At 27.7% G+C, this 20,296-nt stretch overlaps 2 protein-coding genes across 5 annotated transcripts in view; one reads left to right on the forward strand and one right to left on the reverse strand.

Annotated features, from left to right (window-relative positions):
• The window catches only part of LOC114129307 (carcinine transporter), a 42,887-nt gene that overhangs the window by 2,842 nt on the left and 19,749 nt on the right, over nucleotides 1-20,296 (forward strand). For 2 of the 4 annotated variants that reach the window (XM_050206429.1, XM_050206430.1), the window contains exon 1: nucleotides 19,513-19,584. The exons of 1 other annotated variant lie outside the window; for it this stretch is intronic. In XM_050206429.1, coding sequence (XP_050062386.1) covers nucleotides 19,549-19,584 — 36 coding nt within the window. In that variant the 5' untranslated portion in view covers nucleotides 19,513-19,548. Of the gene's footprint in view, nucleotides 1-4,274; nucleotides 4,293-19,512; nucleotides 19,585-20,296 lie in introns of those variants that run through there. One more of the 4 variants, XM_050206431.1, reaches the window with a different exon arrangement.
• LOC126551994 (uncharacterized protein DDB_G0271670-like) lies at nucleotides 1,101-18,129 on the reverse strand. Its single transcript, XM_050206432.1, has 4 exons — nucleotides 17,679-18,129; nucleotides 14,315-14,420; nucleotides 13,920-14,143; nucleotides 1,101-4,261 (listed from the first exon to the last, which is right to left on the reverse strand). The coding sequence occupies exons 1-4, from the start codon at nucleotides 17,796-17,798 to the stop codon at nucleotides 3,317-3,319; spliced, it is 1,395 nt and encodes a 464-aa protein (XP_050062389.1). The 5' UTR covers nucleotides 17,799-18,129; the 3' UTR covers nucleotides 1,101-3,316.

The following is a 20,296-nucleotide window of genomic DNA, read 5'->3' on the forward strand; positions in this document are numbered from 1 at the left end:
GATAACTTAAATTTGTTATATAAATATTTTAACTTTAAGAGAGCGAATAAACTTAAAAACTCAAAATCCAGAATACAATTTTCAAGCAAATTTATAACAAAATCACTCGTGTTGGTTATTTAAAACCTAGGGATTCTTAGCACCCTCAAACACCCTCTTCTGTTTATGTAAATTTGGCCAAAAGACAATAGTATGCTATAATTAGAAAAAACGTAGTGTTTTAATAAAATAGTTATAGACAATAATAGTAATAAATAGTAATTTACATATTAACTTCCTAATATAATATAGATGTAAATAGTGATCATTACTAATTAGTAGAAATAATCAAAATATGTGTATCACTTTTTAAATATGAATGTGTAATGTGTATGTTAAAAAGTAAAAACTATAAATTAGAACTTTTTCTTTTTTGAAAATATCTTATTTTTTTATTATTTTATAATTTTTTTTTTTTGTTCCAAACAAATCAAACAAATTAAGGTTAAAGCAATTAAATAATTTAATACGTTAGATTAAGTAATTTAATTAACGCGTTTAAAATTATATTACCTGTAGTGCACCACTACACTATAGTACTGCAGTGGGAAAGTCAATGATGTCGTTTTAGTTTTTAACGCCCACTACCAAAATTGAGAATAAACATTAGGGCGTTTTTAATGTTTTTATTAATTGAAAATATAGCTGTGTTATGCAATACAGCAGAGAACTGAAACATGGTAGGCTATCGGTCATTTGTTATCCGCCGCCGTTATAACCGCATATTATTGTGTTTTAAACATTCTAATGGTGTATGTTAAAACATCTTATCGTTAATGTTTACCGGTGCAAAAACGATAATTATGCCACACCAATATTGACATAAGTACATACAATAATATGTAGACGAGAAAAAAGTGAAGGCTCCAAAGTACACCTTGGCTATACTCACTGAAGCCTCGTACCCGACTGGACAATTTTATTCGCATAAAGAGCAAACATTGCAGACATTATATACTTACAGCTGGCATATAATAAGTGGATATAATGTATATTTATAATATGTATGTTTTGACGTGTATGAGAACATTTGAAATAAATTATAACATAAAAACAGCGTATTTCGATAACGGAGTTGTACAATTTATTATTAAATATGCATAATAATATTATGCTGTACATACTTATATTATATACTAAACAAATCGTTTGTAACAAACAGCAAATATTATATGTGATAAAATAGTCTACGAGTGATCGTATTTAAAAAAAAAACACACACACATACAAATAATAACGTCGGCAAACAGCCGACGTTATGATATCGACAAATATCGCGATTAACATAATAACATAATATAAACATCTGAAAACAATGACTTAGTTTAGCGGTAAAAATGTAAAATATAATCATACAACGATAACAACACATAAACGCATATTATAGTATTATTATTGTAGTGATAGCGTGAACTTGAATAAAAAACAATTTTCCGAAACAAATTGATATTATTTAACCATCTCAACTCGCGAATAAAACAATAAATATAGTCCACGTATGTTCAATACTGTTTCAATACAACCTAAAAAATAATTACACTGTTTCTAACTGCATTTTGTGGGGGGACGAAAATCGCATAATACCTACTTAAAATAAATTTTATTAGCAAGCATATTATGGCGGGCGTATTTCGTAAATTCTAATAATATTGTTATAGTGTTATTATTTATTAGGGGTTTTCATGTGCATATACTGCAGTTGAAACACTCGGAAAACCAACGACATTATTTTATGAGTTTTTGATATTGTATACAATTTTAGTAGGTACCTATTTATTTCATATTCGATTTTGTGTTAAAATTTTATTCGATCGTAAACTTAATTGCTAATAAACGTACATAATAAAGTCACTTACGATAAAAAGTAACGCGTATCTTCTCGTTTAAAAACATTTGGAAGGGTTAGATCATCATACAACACGATCACGTACTATAACATGTTACTTTGTTTTACACAATATTACGGTGTCAATACTAGTATTACAGAGGACAATTTAAAACTTAAAATATATCTATTTTTATTATTTTTGTCATAATATTATTTTAGTCTTTATAGAAGGTAACAATTTAAAGATAATTATAATTATTCTATTTCCTGGTTTTGAAAATTGAATAAAATTGATATTGAGAAGTAGAAATAGTATAGATTGACTATTGTACTTAACTATATATCTATATGTAAGATAAATGCTTGTGATTATAGTCACGTTCTCTCCTCCCACCAAAAAGGGTTTTTGATATAACTTAGGCCCTTCGGTCGTACAAATTCGTACAAATGATGTTACTAAAGAATAGAATAACATAATTTCCAAATTTTGAAAATGGGATGGGAGGCTGGTGTGACGTATGTTATTCTCGTTATTTTTATTTTATTGTTTAATACTATTCATTGATTTATCCTATATCCGACAGTCTTGTAATACTATAACATAAATTTTTTAAAAAGTATTCAAATATAATTACATAAAATATATAAATAATATGTGTTCATTAAAAAAAAAAAAAAAAAACTATTACAAACTAAAAATAATACTATATTTATAAATACTTTCTAATAAAATATTTTTTCTTATACATCCATATTATATAAATCGTACTCGTACACGAGTATCGTGTATATTCTACGTTCACTAACTCTTCTTGATAGACGTAAAACGTAATGTCGGATCGAAAGTTTGGTTACGGAATTAAATATAAGAACACGTCATCGTCTATAAAATAGTCGTTCATTCTTCTAAAAGAATGTATTTTAGTTAAATATGTATATATTTTTGAATTCGTCAAAAATAGAGAGTATAATATCAATCAAAATGAAAAGTAACTCGAGTATAGATTGCGTGTTTATTATACAGTTACACTCGTACCATACGACGATGACATATGATAAACATATCGAATAACCTTTTTACGAAACGTCATGCGAAACGGTAACTTCTGAGAGAGAGAATCTTTAGATACTTTTCGCTATCATATAATAATAAAATACCTACCCAGAACTTATCGATTAGCAATAAACTTTCCTACCCTAACAAGATTCTGTCGTTATGTGCGTGTGTATGTGTATGAAGAGGGGGGGGGGTGAATGTTTGTTTAAGGCTTTCAGATTTTCCGACGCCATACGCGCGCGGGATCATACGATTCGATTTGAGACGTACCTATAACATAATAATAATAATAATAATAAAATAACGCGTCGCCTTGATGACGGGACGAAAACGGGTCAAAAACAAAGTGACGGGCGCGCGGGGTGGAAAAACGAAAAGGTTTGAGCTGGCGGTCAATATCGTCCGCAGACGTGTGGCGACACGATCACGTCGTGCGAGCGGGCCCGTGTCCGGTCCCAGTCGATAACCGCCATGTCGGCCCGCGGATCAAACGGACCGCGGCCGCAACACGCGAACGCCCGTTTGACGAACGCCGCGTTCACGCCCACGTCGTTCAGGCCGTCGCTCACCATCCGCAAGTACCGTTTGGCGTTCGGCGAAAGCGCGTCGTCCACGGCCACCGTCGTCCCCGACCCCGCCGCGGCCACCAGGTCGGCCGCCGTCACGCGATCGTCGCCGGCCCGCGCGCCGCCACCGCAACGGCCGTCGTCGTCCGTTTCCCTCTTTGACGCCGACGACGACGACGACGACGACGTTGACGATGACGACGTTGACGACGACGAGGACGATCGCCGATTGACTTTGTTGACGCTTTCGTCGTCGGAGGACGGCTCGCTGGAGGCGGCCACCGTGACCGTGGCCGCGGACGACGGCGCGGGCTCGTACTTGATGTCGCTGACCGTCAGGTGCGTCTCGCTCACGTCCACCACCGTGTCGTCCAACGAACGGGTCTGGAAGAACGTGTTCCGCACGAACTTGAAAAACGGTATGATGACGAACGTGAACATGCGTTTGATGAACGCGAACGTCTTGCTGAACCACTGGAACGATTTGGACGGTCCGGAACCGCCGTCGCCGGACGACGTGTCGTCCGGGTCCGATTCGAACACCGCTTGTCGCTTGCTGTTGTTCTTCGCAGTCCTCCTGGACGCGGCGGCGGCGGTCGAGTTCCGCGGCGGCTTGCCGGTCGCGTTGGCCGCGTCCACCGTCGTCGTCGTCGTCGCCGGACCGGTCAAGTATAGGCCGTACGCTTGCCAACCGTTTCGGCAGGGCGCGCCATCGTCGCCCACCAGTCCGGTGCCACTCCCGTTCAGCTTCCACGCGTTCGATGACATCGTCTGAAAATGGTTCAACGTTCGCGTGTAAAAAGTTTGTTTTTTTTTTATTTTTTATCAACCCGTAACACACCACTACGACCGCTGACAGCTCCCGCTACCGGGGCCTGTACTATACAGAACACATGTGCTATTGTGTTCAGTTTTTAAGCTTTTATTAGTACCGTAAAATGGGGCAACATTGATTTCGAGGGGTGACTTTGATTTTTCGAATAAATTTTATAATATGTTATCATATTTTCATAAGAAACATGTGCCAGTGTTGGCGATTGGATTACTGTATGTATAACGTTCCGTAGCATCTTGTTGGTAAAATATATTGTTTTCATATTATCTACCGCCTAATCGCACTTAATCACAAAGTGGCGAGCATTCTTAAAAAAAAAAAAAAAAACCGTCTCAATAAAATCTTTATGTAAAATTAAGAAAATCATCGTGTTTTTTGAAAATAAGTACTTATAGTACATATTACTATTGTATACAACACCATTAAAAAAATTGTAACTTTGAATATACCTACTTAATTTGCAATAGTTTTTTTTTTATAATTGAACTTATTCGTTGGGGTATCTTTGATATGCAAATAAGGCTAACTTTGATAGTCTCATATTCTTATGTATCATTCAAATATATATTATTATATATTAAATCATATATATTTTTATTTTTTAAATGGCTCGTAATCGGGGAACAGAAAAAAAGTCTCTAGGAAAAAAAGTCTCCAGGACAAAAAGTAAAAATTAGAATATTTTAAATAAAACATATACCTAATAATCACTCTGTATGATATATTATGCATGCGTTTTAGGGAAAATAAAATAGAACATAACAATTTTTTAAAAGCTCAAAATATTAAGTTAGAGCGATAATAATTTGTTTTAAATTTTACTTTTTTATTATAATTTATTTTTGTAACGATTATACCATAATTCATATAACATATCGTATAGAGTGATTATGTATATGTGTTATTTAAAATATTCCAATTTGTACTTTTTTTCCGGATACTTTTTTCCTAGAGATCTTTTTTCCAAAACTTTTTTACTAGAAATTTTCCCCCTACCCTTTTTCCTACCATCCTCGTAATCCCAAGAAAAAACTTGAATCAAAATTGTGTGCTAATTACACTGTTTTTTCACTAAATGAAGCCATCTTGCAAATTACAGAAGGCATATAATATATTCCTATCAAAGTTACCCCCTTACAAAGAAAAAATAATAACTCAAAAACTTGTTGATGGATTTTGATATGGGGAAAGATCGATATATTTACGTCTCTAACCATTCATTATACACTATAAAATTGGGCCTATTAAAGTTATCCCTAACTTTAATAATTTTTTTGAGGCAAAATTTCTAAGGTAATTTTTGAGAATTTTTTTTTTGCAAACTTATTTCTATTTGAATACTTATGAAGGATAATACTCAGCAAACAGTTATTATAAAGCTTAATTTTTCAATGATTTATAAACAAACTAACAAAGTTGCCCTATTTTACGGTAATATAATTTTTACTTTGAAAATAACCTTCAAATAATATAGAGCTTTTAAAATATTTTTTATCAAATAGGTATTTCAGCTTAATAAAATACAGTATTTTATTTCATGTACCTAAAAATGATAACAAGCATAAAACACAATTATATTTTTTATTGATAAAATAGACACGGACAATATAAGAAATTAAAAACGAACTCAAAATATTTCTTGTCCTCAACATTTGATGAGTTAGAATTTTTTCATGGAGATGGTAAATTTCTTTGAAATTTGAATTTTTTTAGATTTTAGATTAATCATAGAAGTTCGAACTTTTTGTTTCAGTTCGGTTCGGTTTTGTTTTTTTTTTGTAAACTAGATTTTACTTTTAAACTCAAAACTGATTTTAAGTAGTTTAATTTTGGTTTTAAGCTTCGAACAGTTTGATCCTTTTCTAATTAATACCTTTTTTTTGGAATTCAACTTATCTTAGCTTTTGGTAAAAGCTACCTACAGAACGCTAGTAGTATTCTCCCAAAGTTTTAAATTTTAATATCTTTATTTGCAATTTATTATCTTGTATACGTATTATATTATATTATTGTACTATTGTTGTACGATAAGGTTGTTACTTTGTTCAAGTACAGTCACAGGACATTAAAATAAAGGTATATTAAAAATATGACATTATTGCATAGAATTAACTAACATCTATTAGGCACGCAAAGAAAGGATAACATAATTTGATCGGCGTTTTATTACTTGTAGTTTTCATTGTTTTATATTTTATTAATAATAAAATAAAAGTGTTTTTTCGTTCCTCATTATGTTGATAATTGTATTTTTTTTTTAAACGTTATAAGGTAAATACAATGTTACAAATCACTTGGGGTTTTTATTTTTCTTAGTACCCTTAAACGCGTTATTGACATATCATACAGTGTTAAAATACAATAAATATTAATGAATTTGAGTGATAACCAATTGTACATGGATAATAAGATAGTTTGTTGTATATTCAAAACTCATTTAATAAATATAAGTATATTATACAATATATTTATCAAATTATTATTTAATAGTTATGATAATAATTAAATATAAGTAGGAGGAATGGAGGAATATATATTTTTTAAATCTGGCAGTTAAACGTTATTTATTTCTTCAGAAGAGAGAAAGAAACACAAAAAGAAAGATAAAAGCAAAACTGTACCGGAACAAATGGGTCACAAAAATTTGTACCACGTTGTTCCTTAAATGCCATAACCTAATGGTATGTAGGTATTATAGCAACGCGAATGATGAAGTTACGAGATAAACTCTTGTTGGAACGTGTCGTTCCGTACACCTGTCAAATGAGTGTATAACTCTCAAGTACGTATTCGCGAGTTTATTAGTTCTCCTTTGTTGTTGTACATGGAATTCTATTATTTATATCGTCATATTATTACATTCATACATTCATCATCGTATAGTCGATCTACGCAAAATTCATTGTGTTCATTTTGATTAATTTTATTAATTTAACGGACAATGTAAATTTGAAAATAGGAAAAAACACGCGTTTGTATACTTATAGGTGATATATACCTAACCTATACCTATCCATATTCTATAGGTAGACAAATCATTTGGTTTGTTCGTAAACAATTGTTTTTAAATCTCTGAAAAACAATCAGCTCTTCAAATTATTTGAATGGCAAGTAAAAGTTATTGACGTGTAAATAATATGCATTGATTAAAAAGTTTGATTACTTATTATATAATTAATGGTGTATAATGTTATTGTGTTCTTATAAATGTGTATAGACAGTATAAAGTAATGTAATATTTAAAAATCAGAAATTTAAATATTTAAATCAAATAACCATATGTGATACGATTACGTTGTTTGTTTGTTGTATATAATATGTTGATAAGATAAACAAATTAAAAAAAGCTAGTGCGCAGGAGTTTCTGGAATGACTGTTACATTTATGCTGTGTTATTGAATATGGAAATAATGAATAATGATAAACTAACACACTTAAAAAATTGATTCTGATAAGACTATATGGTAAAAATTATACTTAATTTTTTTTTCAAGCCGTCCCTTCACAACGTTTTCATATCTGCTTAATATATCTAAAGGAGACTAGGAAACTAAGAAATATAAAAAATGACATTTTAATATAGGCACCAATAGTGTAAAGTGTTAGCTGGAAAATATATTATTTTTAAACAATTATATATATTTTATATTAAAATCATTTTAATATGTTTACTAAACATTAACAGTCTGTATCTACTATGTAAGTTGGTTGAATTGGTTTATAATGTATCCTTTAAGTATAATTAATAATTATATATGTAAGTATCAAAGTCCATAGAAGTATGGAAAATGTATAGTGATAAAAAAATATTTAAGCATAAAATATAATAGCTATTATAAGTACCTATTATATTTTTTAAGTTGTTAACATTTTGCCATTAGTGGATTGGTTATTTATTAATAAAAAATATTGATTGTGTGTAAATTTATCTTGCTTACCTAATAATTCACATATACAATTAATATGAACGTACAATCCACTCATTGGTATATTAAGATATATAAATATATATATACATAATTTTAAATTTGAATCGACCATTTTTACAAATGAAATGAGTATCTATCTATAGATACTATTTTTATATCTTTAATAATGGTTTTGAAATTAATAATTTTACAGTTTCAATATTATTATTATACTATTATATTTTTATTTTAGACACTATGCCACTATGGTAAAAATGATATAAAATATAGAAATTATTTCATATATTTTAGTGGTTATTATTTTAAATGCTGTAATAGTTCAGTAAAAAATAATTTATTATTAGAATAATTCCCATTTTGTAGGTATTTAAGTAAAAATTCAATTTTTAATTATTATTGTCTATTTGTTATTAAAATAAATGTAAAATCATAAATTAAACTATACCTATTAAAAAAATTAATTGTCTTCCGTAAATAATAACATAGATAACCTATTAAGTATATTATTATAAAATTAAGATTGTAATACGTACATAAGAGAAATATAGAAGTAATCGTTTGAATAAAATAAAAGTCCATTAACTAAAAGCGCGTAATAGTCATTTATAATTTACAACTGACAACGACGTAGATGACACATCATGGGTACATGCCAAATATTCCTAAGTGTTGCTCTCGATTAGGGATACCTATGTTGAGCATTTTTGTTGATGAAAAGTGTGGTTTTTATAAATTTATTATTTTTTTTCGTTTGTGTATAATATTGTATAGATATTAGAAAACTTAAAACTTTAAAATTAAAAACACAATACCTGTGTATAATTGTATATGATAGTTTTTATAAAATATTATTGTAGTAAATATACTCAGTTAATTGTTATTATTTATATCAGTTAAAATTAGCTATTAAGCTATTTACTGGTATAGGTTAAAATATTACAAATATATTGTTTTTAAGTTTTAATAATTGTACGTGGTGATTTGTTCCTAATTTACCCACTTAATAAAATCGTCATTTTCATGAAAATGGATACCTATTTTTCAACGTAATAAATATAGGTAGGTAGGTAATAATTTTTATTGATTGTAAATATTATATTAACTATATATATACATAATAGTAGTCATTAAAATTGAAAATAAATATATCGTGACGTATAAAATTGTACAATTGTACAAATAATAAATTACTTGGAAGTGGATTGTATCTAATTGCATTCTTTTCAAAATTTCTGACTTTTTTTTTTTTAATTTTTAAAATTATGTTTGAAAATTACCTGAAGTCAACGTTTATTATAAACTTTAACAACGATTAGTTTTGATAACGATATATTAGACAATAAATTACTATAATAAAACTTTATGAAACAAAGAAGTAATTACATTTTGAAAAATAACATTACACCTACCAATAAATTATAATTATAAAATTATAAAGAGTTACTGATAAGGCTGCAAACATTAACTAGGTATTAAGTAAATAGTAGATAATATTTTTGGTCGCTGGTCAGACTTTTGTAAATATTTTATATTATGACTATAGAAAATAACGTTTATTTATAATTGATTCATTTGCGATATAACTATGAATAAATATTGTTAAAAATGTTTTTAAATTAATAACCCAGCATCATCATTTTTAAAATCGTCTAACAAGCCAATTTAACTCTTACAGTTTTTTACCATTTTAAGTACCTATACCTATATTATGATTTATTAAGATAATTCAGTTTCTCACAACTGTGTTATCTTAATTGACCTAAGCAAATAAAATTTAATTGTTCAGCAATTTCTATGTTGAATTAGCTACATTATATTTCTATATGTATATTAGTATATTTATTATGTGTAAGTTTATTTTACCCTATTAACAATTATTTTTAATATTTGTTAAATGTTTTTTAATTCATCAAGTGTGTTAATATTTTAATTATTGAAAATGTGTTAGAAAATTGTTGCGAATTTCTGTTTATTATAATTTGTAGCACTTTGTCACTTAATACCACCTATAAATGCTGACAATGGGGTTTTTAAGTTTCTTACATATTAAAATGAGTATATGTGCCCATATATTTAGCATAGAAAGTCTAATTAGTTATTCCTTCAATAGCCATAATAAGATTTATCTGATTCTAACTTTTAAATAAACTGTATTAAAAAAAGTTTTCATGTGCATTTAAATAAAGACTTAAAAATCTTTAAAAAAATCTACTATAAAAATGAGTTTAAAATTTATTTCTAAAAGCTTATAAAAAGTCGATGAATTATATATTTCAAATGTATTTTTTAAACTATACTTCAATAATAGGTTAGATATTTTGACTTTTTAATTTGAAATACAAAATGTATTATGTATTTGTAGATATGAGAACGGCGGTTTACAAGTGTTGCATATTTAATATTATAATACGTTGCCACTATGTTGATAGTCCTTTGTGTTTCTGGCTAATTTATTGCCACAATAAAATTTGTTTAATAATTTATGTCTAACAGTTTGTTAAACATTTTCTGAAAAATTAAATTTTTCAAGTTTATCGAAAAATGAAAAATGAAATAAACATTTAAATCAGTAACTATCACATATAAAAACACATTTTTCCTTCGAGGAAGTTATATTTTATAACATCAGAAAAATATATCATTGTATAAAAATACCAGTCATAATAATAATCAATGAGCGATGAGTAAAAATGCATTCACACTAACGATAACGTGGTTTGTCCTAAAATCAATAACCTATTAAATAATGTTACTAAACAGGAAAAAAAGGACAGTTTTTTTTAATTATAATAAAAAAAAAACTATATATAATTTTTCTTGTTATTTTAAACCATTGTATATATTTCTGTGAGTCAATAATATTGAATAGCATAATGGTTTTTCAAATGCCACTTTAAATGTCGTCGTCCTTTATCAGTGACGTGTATTCGTTTTGACATATATTTAAACCGATTTGTACGATAAAGTCAGTGAATGCTTTTACACTTGTCAAATTATTATCAGGTCTCGAGCATAAAAAAATATGATAATAATAATTAATAGCACATTTTTGATAAGATATGTCGACATTTTGTATATTCGTATTTTTACTATTCTGTAAAATCTTGATAGAACACAATATATCCATATTATATAAAACAGTTTTTAAAATATTTTCAAGTGTTTAGTAATTGGCAAAGATCGAGGTAGCCATTTTCATACATAGAATATTCCTAGGTCGAGTGTTTTTAGTCATTGAGTAGATCACTGAAATGTATGCGTTAAATTTAAATTACGATAAACAATAAATTCTAAAAGGAGACATCGTGTCATAATTTATTTTTCTATTAGTATTTACACTTTAGGTTAAACTATTTTTGCCAAAAAAATCACATAGGTATTTTACGTAATAATAATTATTACATTGTTTTATATATTACTAGCTGTTAATAAATTCATAAGTTGCTAACGTACTGCACTACTGCTAACGTACCCTTAAATTGTATAAAAATGTTTTTAAGTCTTTACAAATAATATATTGAACTACATAAAAATAGATGAAAATGCTATGTTTGTTTAAATATTATTGAATTTTATTAAAATTTGAGCTTTAAACACTTATAAAAATAAATGAGAATTTACACTCGACTTTTTTTATTTTCAGTAAGTAATACAACGCTTAATAACTTTTATAGGTAAGTAATTGTGCATTATATTTTCAAGCTTTTGGGCCAAACCTTTATTTTATAAAAAAAAAAGTCACAAATTCTATTCGTTCAAAATTAATTAGAGTACCAGAACAGAACCATTAAATAAGTGATATAAATATATATCATTATTCATTATATTATATGGTATCAATTTCAATGAGGTTAGCGTATATATATGCCTAATGTCTAAATATATATTATATAGTTGTTTATAGATGCTATTCATGTTTAATTATGGGATGTACGATTAACTTTTATTAGTAGAACTAGGATTTGTATACAAATGCATGTTTTATTGGTCGATCTTAATATTGAGCATATTTAATATTTAAGTATATTTAAACATTTTACAGTTTTTAGAGCATATTTTATAATTTTAAGGTCATATTTAGTGTTTAATAGTGTATCTCATTATTTTGTATATTTTAAGCAACAACTTTATGTACAATTTCAAAAAAATAAAAATAAATGGACTTAATAAAGATTGCCAATTAAGTAAAAGCAAAAAGGATAAATTAAAAGGCTACTACTACCCAATTATTTATTTTTTACCATACTTTTTTCTTTCTGCATTTTACTATTTTTTTTTTTTTTTTTTTTGAAATTATAATTAGTAATTCATTAATAAGTAAATAAATAAACATTCGTTTAATTTGATTTATATTAATTTTAAACTAAAACATAAATCATAATTTTTTTTTTTTAGAACGTAATTTTTTTGAACATATTACATATATTTTTATGAATATATTTATGAATTTTTAGTTAACTTATATAACTATAAATTATTATTTGTTAATGGTTATATTGTATTGTAAAATTTAGATTATTGGAGATTTAATCGACGTTATTAATTTATGTTAAAAATGAAAAAGCAAAAAGAGGAACACGTGGGAGTCGTCGGCCGTAAAATGTTGGCTTCATTGGGTGAAAATACTTCTTTTATCTAATCCGATTCGTTGTCTTGGCACGATCTCAAGCATTCTGGTATAGCCCCAGCACACTCGAAGTTTGCGTCATGAAGGTTGAAAAAAATTAAAACAGAAAAAAACAAATGGAATTCTCTCATTTTGCGCCTAATCATATATTTAAATCTGACAAATGGTTTTTAAAATATAGTGCTTAACAGGTTATAACAGACCACAAGTATGTATGTATTTAAATAAATATAAATTTTAGAGGACTCGTATCTAATTGAACTTGCAATTTTTTTTAAACAGCACTCTTCAATTAATTTACAAGATAAATTTAAAATTTGACGGTTTTTAGTTAATTAATTCAAATTATATTAAAAAACAATTTTTTTTAAAATATACTAGTAAATCAAATATTAAAATCACAATTTATTGAAATAGTTGAATATTAGAGATTATCCATTTAATTTAAACTTCAATAATCACTCTTAAATTAAATATCAATGTCATTGTAATCATACAATATTATCATTGGACATTGGATATAAGTTAGTTTACCTTACAAAATTAATATTTGTGATAGATTCAGATGATTCGATTCAGTGTTTTAATTAAAACAAAACTGTAATTGTTATATTACAATTATAATAATATAGTATTGCTTTATAGGATATTTATGATTTACCTAAGTGCATTTTATATACATTCATATTTTAATATTTTTAGTTTTAAGGCATTTTGAAACTTTCTGTATATTTCAATTTTGTTTTGTATTTGACAATTTATTAATTTTTTAATACAATTGATACGCATAATTATAGGCCCGTGCATAAGTGCATTACTACAATAGGTTTAGCTAATGTTATGAATTATACTTATGGTCTACGGGCACATAAATCGGTTTTATCCTATGATTGTTTAATAAAAGTTTTTAGAATGCCTTAGTCAAACATATTATGCATCTTTTTTCGTGCAAATTCTGGCATTCAAGTGGGTTTTAGTGTATAAAGTATTTAAATCCTGGCTTAGAAATTAATAAACATTCAGGTGATTATCACTCACGTCATTGCTGACCACAGGTATTTGTCCGACCGAGTGGATTTTAGCGTTGACAAACGTCGCCCAGACGCCAGTAAAACCCTTCCACTGAAAGCATACATGGTGCCACTGTCCTCTGGTCAATTGCATACCCTCCGAGGCCACCAGGCGATTTTTGATCGTCACTCTCATAGTTTCTTTGGGATGTACGTGCATCCGCCATAACAATAACGGTTCTTTTTTATTTCCTGAAAATAGATAATTAGAAATATGGTAGGTACACGCTTCGCGATATATTGATCTCATCCAGAATCAATTTCTGAAATATCGAAATCAATTTTATAGGCGTATGTATTCAGGTGTCAGGTATTAAATTTAATCGGGTTTTGAATTTTTAAAGGATGTATCGTATGATTTACCTGTTAGGCGTATTATAGTTTGTGTGTGGGTGAAATTTAACAGTTTTATCCACGTGCAAATCGTGAAATCCGTAAGATTGAATGACAAGTCTTCAAACTGCAAGTACTGAAATAATAATAAGTACCACAAATATTAATATATCATATTAGATTTATGTAGATTGTTTATTGGAAGTTTTCACGCATTATTAGATGGAACAAATATAATTATCAGGGTTTGGATATTTGAAATTATTAATTACTAATATATTAGGGGTGGCCAGTGAGAAGAGACTTGCAAGCCACCTAATATATTAATAAATATGGAAGAGCCGAAATGGAAAAAAGGTCATATTATTATATAATTATTATATATATAAAATAAATAAGAAAATAATTTATAATTAAAAATTAAAAATTAAAAAAAATATATATTTAAATATTATATTAAGAACACTGTATTTTTTTTGTAAAAATGTTACAATAAGATGCGAGCCGCAAAAGTCTATGATGCAAACCGCCGTTTGGCCACCCCTGTAATATACAGCGTAAATTTGTTAAACATACACATATTATAAAGCGTGAATTGAAATAAGTAATAATCATAACAAACATATGTTACTTTTAAAAATCAATTCATTTCTAAATTTTAACCAAAAATGTTTATTTTCTATCATTTTTTTTTTCATGAAATTTGGATCTTATAATGAAGTGGTGTATTTTAAAATCGAATTTTTTATAATGCATTTGAATATGTCCGGACCGTGTCAGACAATTTGAGTCTAACCTAACCTAGAGACTGGAGACTAAACCTAATATCCGTGAGTCTTATTATGGCGTCCACTGTATTATATTTATACACACCTAGATGTAGTTAAATGCATTTTAACGAATGTCATTAATCTCGTAATTTATAAAAATATTTTATTGTTCATAATACTTCTTGTGACAATAATTGTCGAACACATTGTCCAGTCCTATTACAATACGAAAAATATATTTTTACAAATAATGATATTAAATTGCACAACATTATCTATGTAGGTATCTATTTAGTTATACTTAACGAATCGATTCATTTTCTGGATTTGTTTTGGTATATGTTGTTTAAAAAATGACAATTTCTTGCGGTATCTATATTTTGTCCCATATCAAATTGAATATTACAACAAAATATAAAACTTCAAAACTACAACTAGAGTGGTGTAGATATTAACTAAGTATTGATAGTCTATAAAATATGTAGAGCATAATAAAGACTGTATTAAATATTGACTAGGGTGAAGGTCAAAATTTGGAATATTATTAATAATATATATAAAGTAAAATACTATACTAATAGGTACTAAAATTATAACTCAAATTGTATTATATTTAATTCTTTAATTTCAACATAACTTTATTATAATTAAAAGATCGTTATTTTTATACTTCAAAGTATTTAATACTTGGATGTATTAGCGTTTGAGAATTATTTAATTTTTTAATATTAATTTACTGATGATGAAAATAACTTGCATTCGAATGATTCAGTAAACATTATAATGCTAACATTTGATATTGTACTAAAATACGTTTGACGTTATAAATATATTTTTGTAAATACATTTTGTTTTTAAATATAGGTCGATTTATTCATAAAAATAAATAAATATATATCACGTATTGCAACTATTAATTGAACATTTTTAGCTATTTCTTTAGATGTTTCCAACCCCTTTGAATGTTTTTTTTATAATTTTTTTTACATCATAAAAGTTATTTTAATTTATTTTTTGCTATAGAAAATAAAACGTAATAAATATTTCAAACAATTTCTTTTATATAGATTTATCATTTATATATCATACATTATTAACATGGCTTAATATTAAATCATGATTATTGCACAACTTTATATACTATAAAATTTAATCGTAATAGCGGTGTTTTTAATTTATTTAAGCACCCATAGTCTGTTAAGTAATTCAATAATTTAATCATCAAGATAATATAATATTTCATATTAACTGTAATTATTAGTATTTCTATTTTAAACATAAAATGATTTTTACAAATTTGAATATCATACGTTCGTACAAAATTTAATGATACAACTTTTCTTGGCTAAAAAAAGACAAGCTTTGTAAAGTTTTAAATCTGAGCCTATAATTTGAGGTTACGGTGATTTAGAGCGTAATAAAAATTCGTATAAAAATTTCACATGAAACGATATGCAAAGAGCTGCTATCGCGCTGTTTGAGCGCCAAGCTTCAAAATAATTTAACATTTCAAAGTCGACAATAATTATATAAGAAAACAAAATGTCATAAACTTAAATCATTATTTTGTTAGCATAACTGGGTGGCACAGCCGCAAGGATATGTGCTACGAGTTTATTATACTATTCAAAAAACAGTGTGATTAATGATTACATTTTTATTAAATGCATTTCATTTAAAGTATGCGTAAATATATAAAAAAAAAAATGTTATCATTAAAATTGTATTGTTTTATACGGTTTATATTAAGGTAAATAGGTATATTTGGCTTTCATTTACTTGCAAACTGATAGATATATTTGTTTTTATCGAAGCATTCAGTAAATAGAGGCCATCATTATAATATATTTTTTAAATGTTTGAATTCGCGCCAAGTTATACATTAGGTCTTGGGACATAAACAATAAATTTATATATATAAACATACGTTACTCTTCAATATTATACAACAAAATGTAAAATTAATATAAAATTAAGTTATATATTTGTATTTATTTCCTGGATTTAAATCTATAGTATGATTTGTCTTGAGAGCTCTTGTTTAATTTTCATTATAAAACATAGAATTTGTCGAGTAAAAATCTGCTGGATAAGGATTGTTAACATTTGAGTATAGGTATGAATAAACTCAAAATATGTGTTCATTTTCATACTATTAAATCTAAACCGTTTTGCAAACTGTTTAAGTCGAGAAAAAATTAACTGTTTTAAATTATGTAATAGTAGTACGATTACGATGTTATAATGTAATAATTTTTTGTGTCGTAAGAGAATATATATTTTTTAAATAAAATCGATATCAATTATATTATTATATTCTTATATTTGTCTAAGCACTTGTAGTATATTATAATAGTTAAAATTATTCAGAAATCTAAACTAAAAAAAAAAAAAAAAATAATAATAAATAAATAATATTAAAATATGATATATTATACTATACGTGAATGGCACAAATAATACGCGAATAATTTAAATAATCGTCGTTATTATACATTTATCGTTTTAAAACGGTTTGTGACGGGGACGAGAAAAAACCACTCGTGGGTATATTATAATATTATTATATTGCCGAACGAATCGGCAGACCGAATTAAAAAATAAATCATCTTCAGCAGGCTCACTTGGATCGTGTTGTTCGGCGTCATCTCGATCTTGGACGCGGTCAAGTCCAATAAACTATCGGACGAGACGACGGTTGTGGTGACGACAAAGTACACGAGTATGAACTTCAGTGCCATCATAATGACGTTATGGCGCTTGGCTGGGCCGATTGCGGACGATATCGTTCCGTTTTATTCTTCGTCTCTTGCGGTCCGGTCGTACGCGTTGTCGGAGCACACACTATTTCCAAGTCCGGTCTGCAGCGGCCTCGACGGGCACACGTCCCGCACCCGTCGCCGTTATGAAACGCGCGATAGTATAATATAATACACATTATATTATTATTATTAAATAATAACGTTTTCGGTGTATAACTGTTACTATCACTATATTATTGTTATTACGATTTCCTCACCTCCGCCAACCCGTACAGTACCTACCTACCTACCTACCAATATCGCTGCCGCGGTGGCGTATCTGATCGCCAGTGCCCCGACAGAAGTGAAAGCGTTTGCGTGAGTTTTGATTTTTTTTTTTTTTCATATTTTTTTTTCTCCTCTCCTCTGCTGGCAAACATAATATAATATTATATTATAGGCAGGTGCGCGTATATTATAATATATTGTCACCTCGTCGGAACGTCGTGTGTGTATAGCGTAGTATTATAATATACGTATACTATAGGTACGCCCAGCGGTGTGCCTTTCTCGGAAGATTATTATAATACACTAGTTAAACCAGCTATACATTATAACACAAATGGTTATTATTATTATTATCATCATCATCGTACGAAGCATGCGTGCCACATGTTTGGTGTAGTCGTGTGTAGCTGGTACTTACGGGTAGCAGCAGTTTTCTTATTTTTTTTCCGAAAAGCGAAATCCGCAAACCGCGTCATATTGTTCTGGGGCTTTTTTTTTTTTTAAACAGTTATTATATTATTTGTCACTAATTGTATAGCTATTATCGTGTTGACTATAGAACGGGTTTCCGTTCGGTATTTTAAATCATATACCATGCTGAAATTGTCGTGAACACATAATATATTATTTAGTGAAGGCATTATGCATAAAGAATAAAACAATATATACATTATACATACAGTATAGAGTATAGATAGTGGTAAAATCGGTAGATCTATATTATAATGATGGCAATACCATAGATAAAAAAAAAACAATAATACGAGTTAATGCTATTTTTAGCAGTATGTAATTAAGGTATATTATATTATATGATTTTGCATTTACTAGGTATTGGAACAAGTTAAAAATGATTTTTGAGTGTTCTTACGATTGAGCAAGATCTACTCTGTCAAAGTGAGAAATCTAATAGAATGAATTATATATTTTCAAGTAAGCAATATTAAAATAGCAAATGTGTACACTTACTATATGTACCTTTTGTTATGAAATTTTAATTTTTACCAGAACAGGCGGAACAATTAGATCTTCGAGGGTTTTGAGTGGTACCTTAATTACCTACCTACTCAGTATTAAGTGTTTGTTAATTTTTGTAAAAACAATGAAATATCTATTGCAAAATAACATTTTTTTTTTAAATATTATAACTACAATTTAATTTTAATTCAAAACTGGCGATGACCTTTTGAAAGATGTGGTCAGTGCTCCATTAATTGATAAGATGGCTATTCATACGATCGATAAATTCCGTTTTTTGTCTAGTAGATTTCCTATTTACGGTCATTTCATTTACTCGTAATTTTATATATGTATATATATATATATATATATATATTTAACGCACATATTGGTAATAGTTGAAGGTCTTCGGATAAAAAAGTAATAACAAAAAAATCAATGTAAGCTAAATAGTATTAATTTAATTATATGTCGTTCGACGTTGTAGTCTGTTGTGGTGTTCGTCATGGATAACAGTGATTCGGGAAAAAATAAGAAAATTGTGAGTAAAATAAAAATAAAAATTATTGCGCTCGAATATTTTTGTATATTATAGAGCCGTTGAGTATATTTTACATTCATAATACCATTTTAGATGGTCGTGGCATTAGAAAATATGAACGGCGAATAGTATAGGCAAATTTATATACACATTTATTTTAACTTTCTTCACCATATTCTTAAAATGTATTTCGCTAATATTTGTAAATTCGATACATATGTTTGCAATTAATCAAAATTATTGTCTTGATTTAAATAAATATTTGTTGGAGTTGGTTTCTAATAGCTTGTTACAAAGTTATAAATCATAATATAATACGTTATAATATACAACATTAGTGTGATATTTTATGTTTATACTAAAAGCATTATTTTAATTTTATTATGTATGTATCGTAAATAAATTATATAGACTATAATATTCCTATGTATTATGTAACCAATAGCCATACATTTTTTTGGGTATAAATTAATTTATTAGATAGTATTAATTATGAATTTATCTTAGTTAATATTGTATTACATTCAAATAACAAAAGTAATAATTTCATGAGATATACTGTTCTACAGTGTTCTCGATTTTTCCAATTCTTCGTAAAAAAAAAAATGTTTTACTCTATGAGGTTTTATGTATAATATTTATGTTGTTCACTAGTTTAAATGATTCTTGGTTAAAAAGATAGTAAACAATATTATTGTTTATTTATGGTGAA

The sequence above is a fragment of the Aphis gossypii genome, chromosome X (genome assembly GCF_020184175.1).
Source record: "Aphis gossypii isolate Hap1 chromosome X, ASM2018417v2, whole genome shotgun sequence".
NCBI lineage: Eukaryota > Metazoa > Arthropoda > Insecta > Hemiptera > Aphididae > Aphis > Aphis gossypii.

Excerpts from the sequence above, each read along its gene's own strand:
- LOC126551994 (XM_050206432.1), bottom strand. The coding sequence starts at position 17,798 with ATGATGGCACTGAAGTTCATACTCGTGTACTTTGTCGTCACCACAACC. Across the intron at positions 14,421-17,678 it reads CGCCGAACAACACGATCCAA|TACTTGCAGTTTGAAGACTT; the intron begins GTGAGCCTGCTG and ends TTATTATTTCAG. Across the intron at positions 14,144-14,314 it reads AACTATAATACGCCTAACAG|GAAATAAAAAAGAACCGTTA; the intron begins GTAAATCATACG and ends ATCTATTTTCAG.